Source organism: Argiope bruennichi, chromosome 1, assembly GCF_947563725.1.
Source record: "Argiope bruennichi chromosome 1, qqArgBrue1.1, whole genome shotgun sequence".
Lineage (NCBI taxonomy): Eukaryota > Metazoa > Arthropoda > Arachnida > Araneae > Araneidae > Argiope > Argiope bruennichi.
In genome coordinates, this window is record NC_079151.1 from 35584862 (window position 1) to 35596278 (window position 11417).

At 29.8% G+C, this 11417-nt stretch overlaps 1 protein-coding gene across 1 annotated transcript; it reads right to left on the reverse strand.

Moving 5' to 3' along the window:
• Positions 1-1096: 1096 nt before the first annotated feature.
• On the reverse strand, positions 1097-6320 carry LOC129972334 (zinc finger protein 271-like). Its single transcript, XM_056086438.1, has 2 exons — positions 4991-6320; positions 1097-1236 (listed from the first exon to the last, which is right to left on the reverse strand). The coding sequence occupies exons 1-2, from the start codon at positions 6318-6320 to the stop codon at positions 1097-1099; spliced, it is 1470 nt and encodes a 489-aa protein (XP_055942413.1).
• Positions 6321-11417: the final 5097 nt, after the last annotated feature.

The window sequence follows — 11417 nt, forward strand, 5'->3', positions numbered from 1 at the left end:
GGCTTCGAATCCGGTTCCGTAGCCGAGAACTTACCACCACATGTCTGCGGCCAGCTCCGTTCTACCGCTTTTGAATCGCAATATTCGACCAAACGAATCGGATTTCTGTTCCATATAGAATTTAATTGCCCTTTTCGGCTGTTGATTAATTATGCTGTCAAATCAGCATAAGCTCAAACAATAGATTTCGTCTTTTATTTCGAAAAATAATAGTATGCAAGATTTTTGCGTACTACACAGTTTCTATCTAGAATCATCTATGATGTGGAGCACTTTATCAGTATGCATCGAACCCCTTTATATTACAAGAGAATAATTACATGTTTTAAGAATATTCAACTTTCACTTCGATTTCAAATACCATGAAATGGCTGCCATGGTTGTATAGAATATATTATGCTGCTCCGAGGACTTATTCCGGTCTTAACAGAAATGCTGAAGCCAAAAACGTCAATCTTTCAGCAGCGGTGATGCGACTGCTTGACATGAAAACTGTATAATGTTTCGCCCAATGTTTGTTTCATTTTCTCGAAACTACTACTTTTCGATGATTCTACCTCGTGAAGTTGTGGGATGTGAAAGGATGGGCCATTTCCGGAATTCTTCATCAGTCTTTGACCTTGATTTCAGCGCTATTAAATACTTTTTCGTTCGGATTTTTTTCTAGATGGATGTCCGTATCGAGTCGTTTCTGGCCGGACTATTTTATTGCAATTCAAAATTGCTTGTTTGCATGGTTGGTTTAAATTACAGAAAAGCTTTTAAGAGTTACACGAAGAATATTTTATACAAATCAATAAAGGTGATCTAGATTATCTACCATTGTTTTGTTTCTTTTTCGTTATTATATGCTTTCGGCTCTCTTCGTGTTTTCCCGACGAAATTGCAACAATTTTGAAATTCTTTTTTAGATGCTATAATTCCGAAATATATACTATTAAATATTAAGAGGAATACGAAATAGTTTTACAAAACAGACTGAAAGACCGTTTTTATCACAGGGATGCAATATCATATCGTAAAAATATTTAAAGTTCGCTATTGTTTAAAACATAGTTAAATAACCTCCACGATTCTATAAAACATATTTTCTTTCTCAGAACTCTTTTTCAGGTCTTAACAGAAACGCTGAAGCCAATATTGTTTCAGCAGAGGTGATAACCTTACTTGCATATTTTAAATAATTGTCATCTACGCTGCTAATGTTACTCCTCTGTGCATCATCTACTGCTACTCCTGAAAATAAATTCCACACAAAAAAATTTAGTTTCTTATTATAAGCTTATAAACAGAATATACTGTAATTGATATTTTCAGATCAGAGATCCCTGAACACTAAATAAATATTTATTTAAAATCATGCCTTGAAAAGCGCTTATCCCAAAACGCAAAGTGCAAAATAGAAGAAATCTAGTGCGCAATAATCTGAGTCGAATTGTATTAAATTTTGGAGAAAATCATTTAAGCAGAAATATGTATCTATTCCATTCAGTGATTGCAACAAAAAAAATTAAACGAGACATGTGGATGAATTTACTGCATTGTTTTATTATTATATATGTATTAATTTTCGTAAATAATCGATTGACAAGTACACATTCTGTTGATCTCGAATCCTTATGCTCGGAGATTGAACTTTATTATTTTATTGAATTAAATCTGTGTAACTGCCTTTCGACTTTATTTATTATAGAATAGTCTGCTAATCTGTCTGCTTGAAATTATTTAGCAGGGTTCACACGGGGCCAAATATTGTCTGTAATGGAAGGTCAAGCCTACTTCAGTAAGTTCGTGTAACTGCAATGGGACAATGGCAAACAGTTGTTCAGATGAGACAACCATTTGAACCCTGCTTCAGTATCAAATTTTTGAACCATTCAGCCAATGGATGCAAAATTTATGATACGAAAAACGCATAATGTCTTTTTCAAAATTTATGCAAGATGCTTTGACCTCGCATATCATGGAAAAATGAATGGATTCATGCGTACTGAAATCAACAAAAATATTCTTGTCGGATTTTTATTAGCTATATACAAATATTTTTAAAAACTTTGAAATATATTTACTAATAAACTTAATACAAATTAAGTTTAAACATTAAAAAAAATTTGGTATGAGAATTACTTAAATTTACCTCTTGTTCTACTCTAACTTGAAAAAATTTAAGCAAGGATTTAATTCTTTTCTAAGCTTAGCAAAAACTTTCATTGGAATATTTGAACGCAGACATTGCATTCGTATACATACTTAATATTGTGAAAATATAGCAATATATCACTGCTAGAATGTATAAGACACACGCAGGATAGATTATAAAAACATTTATTTAAAACAAAATTTGGATTAAGATCATTATCACAATAAGAAGAGCTTTACAATCATGTATAACGTAGTAATGAATGTTATGGCATTGAAATGCAATCAATATTTACCCTATCTTAAAACAGTTGATGGAGGTAAATGTGAAAAAATCGAAGGTTTCCTTAAAATCCCGATGATGAAGATTGTATATATGAGATGATTTCAGCCTATATATAAGTCAGTAGTTGAATGGGATATACGTTGTCAAAGCAGATTTCGAATGTAATTATTATCTTTACACAGCATTTATTCCAAGAAGTTATCCAGATATAATATACTATTACCATCCATGAGGATTGCGGCATCCGAGAAAGACTGACTTCTGCAATTTCATCCAGTGGAGTTTCTAATGGAAATAGAGAAACTTAAAATGAATAAAAAATATTACAAAAACACAATGGACTTTTACATAGGAAAACACCACATTAAAAATACTCAATTACAGAACTTAATTAAAAATAAAATCCTCGAAATTCTCAATATTGATATTTTATCAATTATTTCTCTGGTACAATTATTAACGAAAATAAATATGAAAGCAAATCTACATATAGTCTTCTATTTGGATTTTTCTTGTGTTATTCCATGTTCTTGTTATTTAAGAATAATTTTTGGTTGACATGATAAAGAGTATAATATTTATCACATTACATGCATATAATTTTATATGATTATCCTCTTATGGGAAAAATGCCTACAAAATCACTTCAGATGAGGAATCACTTCAGCATTACAGCAATTTTTAAACGCTAATTATTATATTTGATTGCAAATGATTAATCTTCTTCAGAAATATCTCTAAATATGATAGAGAGTAGACGATAGCAATGCTTTGAAAAAGAGAGGTGCACGGTCTTATGTAATGAAGAAACATGCTGGCTAATCAACTAAACTCGCATTAAGAAGTGCCATAATGCAGTATTGATGTGATAAAATAATTTATCATTAATTTTCTAAAATTGTAAAAAAATCTATGATTATTGCAATTGTCACAGTTAAATCTTGCAACCACCAACCTTTTAGCAATCTCCCAAATTTTAGAACTTTTACATCATTTCCTCGAAAAACTGAGATATGAATCATGAAATTGTCTGAGTGTACAAGAATACAAGCAAAAAAAAATTTTTAGAGCAATTGCATTAAATCGGCAGCCTTAACATCATCTTAAATTCTAATTTGTATTTGTGACATCAATTGAAACTTTTTTATCTAAGAATGTGTTTGTGTGATTCAATTTTCGTAAATATGTAAGAAAAAAGTTATTGATATTAGCGTTCGAAATAAAATGATCAGAATGGATTATAAATGTTTTGTTCATACCAATAAATAATGGCTATCATATATGTATCAATATTAATTGAGAAATAGAAATGAGTTGCTTTTTTTTTAAATTTCAGTCAATTGTCAAAATTTTGGGTACCTAATCTTATAAAATTTTCGGGGGAGTTTTTAGAAAGAGAATCCATAGCAATCTCATGCATCCTATGCTTATTTTCCAGATACACGCAGCATCTTCTTTTCTAAAGAGGTTTCATGATTCTAAATTAAAGTCTTTTACGAAAGAAATCAACATTAACCAGAAAGGATTGATAACAATTTTAAGCGCGCATAATAATTTTGCAAAATCTGGAAATACCCTACAGATTCAAGAGTTTCTCTCAACCACCATGTGATAAGAACTCATGTTCGAGCCTCTTGTCTAAATCCATAAAATTAAGTGTAAAGAACATAGAAAAAATCAATCAAAAATTATTTTAAAAGGCTAAGTTAAAAAAATGCTAAATTGTGTTCAATAATAATTAATACATCTATGCTGAAAAAATTTTCATCAAATTAATAACTAATTGCATTAAATATTTACTAGGCTGTACGATTTTGAGTAAAATTGCCCTCAATATAAAGCATCAAACTATTATTGTTATGCAGCATCTAATTTCCAATTACAAATTTGAACATACTCATTTAGTACAAGATATCTCGAACAAATAACCGAATATATAAATATTAGAAATTAATTAAACGTCAAATAATTAAACTAAATCAATAAATTGATGCCCACACAGTCTAAGAAACATATTTTCATAATTCATATATTATTTAAAATTAATTAATGTTAGTATTCATCATTTGGAAATGAATCTAAATAGCTTAAATAACTTTATCACATAAATAACAATAATTGCAATCTGAATGGTAAAACATTACCTGTTCTGCACTGGACTTTCGACTCACAATTTGTATCCTCTGATTTGAAACTGACGCAGCCTGTGCTTTATAATGTCCAGTTCTCCTTGATCATGTTTAATTTGAGCTTAAAAATCACAATTATTCATCATTTTCCCATTTTCTTTTTTAAAAGATATCACTTTGCGGGTTGCTAAAATATAATGAATTCCGGTTAATGATAAATTAAATAATGTTTTAAAATAACTGATGTATTGAAATAAAATTCATGCAATAAAGCTTCACAGGCTAAATTTCTTTTTCTGCATGAGTGCGTGAATGTCTACTTAAATTGTTTCTTTTTCATGAATGCTTTTTCACAAACTTCACAGACATAAAACTTTTCTTTTTTTATGCGTACCTAAATGTCTTCTGAAATTAGATTTATCGATGAATTTATTACCACAGACTTCACAAACATAAGGTTGTTCTTTCGTATGAATGCGCAAATGTGTTCTTAAGTTAGATAATTGTGAGAAAGGCTTTTCACAGACTTCACAGACATAAGGCTTTTCCTTCAAATGAACACGTAAATGTTTCGTTAAAGTGCCTCTTTGGGTGAACGCTTTACTACAAACTTCACAAACATAAGGTTGTTCTTTCGTATGAATGCGCAAATGTGTTCTTAAGTTAGATAATTGTGAGAAAGGCTTTTCACAGACTTCACAGACATAAGGCTTTTCCTTCGAATGAACACGTAAATGTTTCGCTAAATTGCCTCTTTCGGTGAATGCTTTACTACAAACTTCACAAACATAAGGTTGTTCTTTCGTATGAATGCGCAAATGTGTTCTTAAGTTAGATAAATGTGAGAAAAGCTTTTTACAGACTTCACAGACATAAGGCTTTTCTTTCGAATGAACACGTAAATGTTTCGCTAAATTGCCTCTTTCGGTGAATGCTTTACTACAAACTTCACAAACATAAGGTTGTTCTTTCGTATGAATGCGCAAATGTGTTCTTAAGTTAGATAAATGTGAGAAAAGCTTTTTACAGACTTCACAGACATAAGGCTTTTCCTTCGAATGAACACGTAAATGTTTCGCTAAAGTGACTCTTTGGGTGAACGCTTTACTACAAACTTCACAAACATAAGGTTGTTCTTTCGTATGAATGCGCAAATGTGTTCTTAAGTTAGATAATTGTGAGAAAGGCTTTTCGCAGACTTCACAGACATAAGGCTTTTCCTTCGAATGAACACGTAAATGTTTCGCTAAAGCGCCTCTTTGGGTGAACGCTTTACGACAAACTTCACAAACATACGGTTTTTCTCTTGTGTGGATACTTAAATGGAATTTTAATGAATTTCTTTGCGAAAACTGTTTGACGCAGTATTCACAAACGTAAGGTTGTTCTTTTGTATGAATGCGTAAATGCACCTTTAAATTAGACATACTAGCGAATTCTTGATTACAGACTGCACAGACATAAGGTTTCTCTTTTGTATGGATACGGTAGTGTTGCGTTAATGTATTTCTGCTCTTGAACGCTTTACTACAGACTTCACATACATAAGGCGTTTCTTTCATATGAACGCTTGTATGCATTTTTAAATGACTTCTTCGTTTGAACGCTTTTCCACAAGTTTCGCATACGTGTGGTTTTAAATATGAATGACAAGATAAATGCCTATTTAAAGCTTTTGCATTACTGCAGTTTAATCCACATAATTCACACTGAAATTTTCCTTCTTTCAGAGGTACCGGCGAATGTTTCTTTAGTTCTTTCTCCATATTTAATTCTACTCCACACACATGCAATACGTAAATTTTTCCTGATATGACCAGATGATACCTAAATACTCGTACTTTCCAATGAAAATATTTCGTCAAATGTTTCCGAATCGTAAATTTTTCATCTCAGTGAAAAACCGAATGCTTTGTTATGTCATTTTTATATATTGCATTATATTCTTCAGATTGAAATATCTATATCTCGTGATTTGAAAAACTTCGGTCTATCCAGTCATTAGAAATTGTTCTTTGCCTAAATATAAAAAATCAGACATTCAATTGAATTCAATGATGATAATCCCAAATATTCTAAGATAGTTTTATCGCTCAATTCATTTTTTTTTACCGCATTCCTTCTAAAAATATTTTAATCAGTATTCTTTAAATTCTAAATAGTATAATTCTCCATTCGTCTTTTTTAATAATTATTAAAAACACAGCTTTTGATTTTTAAGATTAAAAAGAGGTTCGAATATTTACTTATTTAAAAAACCCTTACTTGTAACGACTCCTAACTTTTTCAAACTTGTAGAATTCGTGTTTTGACCTCTTATTAATCTGGAATGTAAAAGCTGCGGAATATAATGGAGCAAATTCTGTTATTCCAATTCGCTATTAATCAGACCTTCTTTGTGAAAGTTTACGTTTCATATAATAATATCAGTTAACTGAGAACATTTCTTCTTGTAACCGTAGAAGTTCTTTGAGCAATTATTGTATGCAATTTCCGAAGCATAATAATAGAAAAAATTTGTTTTGAATCATGATTTCATGGTGTCTCTCGGTATAATCTTTGCGAAGGTCGGGTTAATGGTAATTTTCACTGTGTCTATGGTTTTCACACACCTTTCGATAACAGACCTTATTTTATTTTAAGTCTTTGCATCAAATTAGTTTAGAACATCGTTTGTTATGTACTGGTTGTCCATTTTGTAGGATTCTAGCACTTAATATCTATACAGTTAGATAGATAGAATTACATATTCAGTCAGAAAAGTGTTCTGTAAGAAGTAAAGAATTATATTCTTTGTTTTAGGCTTAATTAAAGTATTCGTAAAGATGGCCCAAATATCTATACAGTGCGAGTTATAGAAGCTTTAAATATAACAATTTTAGAATATTCGATATTCTGCCTTGAGGAAGAACCATATTTCAATACCCAGTTCTCTTGTCGGGCTATCGCTTATATCTTAAAAATAATGAAATTCTAAGTATTATGATTATATCGCTGCGGTGTTTTGAAAGATGAATATTTTTTTGCTGCAGTTTAAGATGAAAAACATTATATTGATTCAATTTGCTAAAATAAGGAGATTGTATAAAAATTTAGAATTCATAAGTTTTGAAAATCAGATTTATTGTATCAAATATCATGAAATACCTTTCATTTAACTGTTTTTTGTATTAGAAATGAATGGTTTCGCTTATTTTTTTGTAGAAACAAATGATGGGTCTAGTGCTTGGGATGTTTCATTATATTGTAATTAGTTTCATAAAACACAATCCCTTTGCAATAATCGCCTATTCGAAATCGTATTTAAAATGAAGACAATCAAAGCGAACATCAAAATTCTAGACGATTAATTAGTGTTTTAATAGCTAAATAATAATAATTACATGAGCAATTTTTTATATTTTCCAAAAGAATGAAACCTATTTGCTGAAAAAATGTAAAAATTGTCACGTCATTATTAATTAAGGGATGATTACTAAAATAATCGAAATGTTTGAAAATTAGAAATGGCGAAACTATTCATAATAGAATCCCATCAAAATTCACTTATATCAGCACGTTACAACTGAGCTAGAATTTATAAAATAATACAGCTTAATATTCGCAAAGAAAGCAAAAACAACTGTACACCAGTGTAAAGATATATCAGGTTCCAAAAACTTGATTTCTCGTTCCCTCCCTCCACCTCCACTTAATAAGAAAAAAAATTCCAGGTTAATTATTAAATATTTAAGCTACGGAATTTTTATCATCTCCGTGTTTAAAACTAATTTTGGTTCAAAATACGACATATTTGATAAAACAAATACAAAATATAACATAAAAAAGCCTTATTTGGGTTATATTTAACAAAAGAATTAAACCTTTTTCAAAATAATTTTTTAACTATCACATCATTTCTATTTATGAGATTATTACTAATATGATCGAAATGTTTGACAATGATTTCAAAATGTTTCATAACTTAAGAATGTTGAAACTATTGCTAATAGAAAGGCAGCAAATTTCGTATACGTCAGCGCTTTCTAACTCAGTTGCAGATTTGAAAATATTATAGGTTTAATTTCCTAGTGAAATAAAAACAGCAAAACTTCAAAGTGAAGTGATATCTGGTCAGAAATATTCGATTTCTCATATCACACCTCCCCCTAATCAGAACAAACATTCCAGGTTAATCATTAAAAAGTTATTCTTCGAAATTTTTATCATCTTCATACTTCTTCAAACCTTTTCGTGTTCAAACTTTACGTTTGACTTTCAAAGGGAGTAATTAAAAGAGAACCGAGCTGGATGAGTGAAATTTACTGTTAGACATTTGTACCGAAGTTTTACCCATCACAATGTTAAGCATATCCAGTCAAAACGAATTATAACTGTCTGTTCAACCATGCTCACGTGAGCGTGATAAATCAAAAAAAAATCAAACAGACTTATGGATTAATTTGGCGTTTCATACATAAAAGATGTGTATGAAATTTCAAACCAAATCCATCAATGAGATGATCTATTTCATTGTTTACAGAGTATAAACCTACTCAAAAATGGCATGAATTTGATTATGTATTTTAAAGCGTCAAAAAAATTAATGGTTCACTATGAGTTTAATGTATCGCTGATATTTTATAGGAAAGCAAAAACAAAAGCAACATCTAGACAAATGAGACACGTTATGTAGCTTTGACACAGAAATTTTAGAAGTGCCTAACATTATGGATTCTATTATTAGAAACGGACATTCGCAGCTCATTCGAAACTCATGCATGGTACTGAATCGAATATCATCGAAAAATCCCTTATTACATACGAAAAGAAATAAAAATTATTGACGTGATAAATACCATTAAAAGTAACTATTACATAAAGAATATAATGACATATTCACTGATAATAACTGAACTATATTTAATGCTTAAAAGATTCAGTATAAATCTAGATTTCCTTCTAGAATTGTATTATTAAATATTTTAGAGCGGAAACTTAAAAAAGGGTTTGATTTTTTTATTAGCTAAAACTCATGTTCGAAAAAAAGAAATTGAAATCTGAATTTATATACGATAAGCTTAAAGAATATCTGAATCATGTCAGAGCTAAAATAAATAAGAAACATACAGAATAGAATAAAAAGAATTTTATTAAAACAACAATGTAGATTAAAAGAATTACTCGCCAAAGCTCGATAACAAGCAATTTTAAGAAAATTAAAAAGAAATAACACTAAACAGTAGGTTAAACTATATTTAACCCGACAGTGTTTATTCGTTTCTCAACATCGTTCTTCGTCAATAAAATGAAGCCGTTTTCCAGGGTCAAAATGGCCACAGGGATTTTTCTTTTCTTCGAAGTTTTATAACTTTTGAGTAACATTATTTGACCAAACTAATAGAATTTCTGATCCGCAACAAATTTCATTCTTCTTTTCAGCTATTGATTAATTACGCTGTCAAATCAGCATCAGCTAAAGTAATAGATTTTGTTAATGTAGATTTCTTCTGTCGTTTGGGGAAAAAATAGTATGTCAGATTTTCACGTCATTTACAGTTAGTAACTAGAATCATAGAAGATAATGAACACATTATCAGAATAGAAAGCACTTCTTAATATCACAAGAATGTTATATCACGTTTTAAGAATATTCAACGCTGTCTTTGATTTAAAATATAATTAAATAATTGCAATGATTTTGCAGAATATATTATGCTGTGCTGGGGACCTTTTTTATGTCTTAACAGAAACGCTGAAACCAATAAAACCACTCTTTCAGCAGAAGTTTTACTCCTACTTGTATACTTTTTACAGTTTTCATCTACACACTGCTAAAGTTGCGCTTCAGTGCATCACCTACTGCTACTTCTCTGAGAAGCATAATTAATATATACTACTAATACTCCTGAAAACAAATTCCACAAAAAGAAAACTATTTTAGTTTCTCATACGTTTTGTTTCTTATTATAAGCTTATAAACAAATGTATTGTAATTGGTGATGTATATGAAGCATACCTTTCTGAACACTAAATAAATATATGTATACACTTTTAAAATTATGTCTTGGATAGCGTTTACCCCTAAGCGCAAAGTGCTAGACAAATAAAATACAAGATGTAATTGTACTCAACGATTACACTCAACGGTCATTGCAAGCAATGGTTGATCTGTATCAAATTTTGGACAAAATTCATCAATATGTACTTGCTCATTTTTGTGTTTGCAACAAAATTAAACATGAAGCGAGACAGGTGGAAGGATTTGATGCATAGTTTTATTATTTGATATGTATTTAAATTATTAGATATATTCGCTATTAGTAAACGAAATAACTCAAAATTGCAGTATATTCGGTGATTGATTTTTATCAATTTATTGAATCAAAACTGTGTAACTGTCTTCGGTCTTAATTTGTTATAGGATAGTCTGCTTATCTGTCAGCTGTTAGCGAGTAGTTACAGAACGAAGACAATGACTTCCTATACATATATCAACTAAAAATATTTATATTAATGAAATATATTATACAATTAATAACAATTAAGTTTGAACATAAAAATTTTTTTCCTATACGAATTATTTAAATTAACTTCTGGTACTGCTCTGAATTCAAATGCAAATTTAAATGACTGCAAGAATTTAAGTAGGGATTTATTTCTTTTCCCAACTTTCAAAAACTCTAATCGAAATATTTGAATGCAGACATTGCATTTATATAAGTACGTGATATTGTGAAAGTGTAGTAGTATATAATTGCTAGAATTAATAAGACACATGCAGAATAGAATATAAAAATATTTATTTAAAAGAAAAGTTGGATTAAGATCTTTATCGCATTAAGAACCTTTAAAATCATACATTTCGTAGTTATGAATATGAT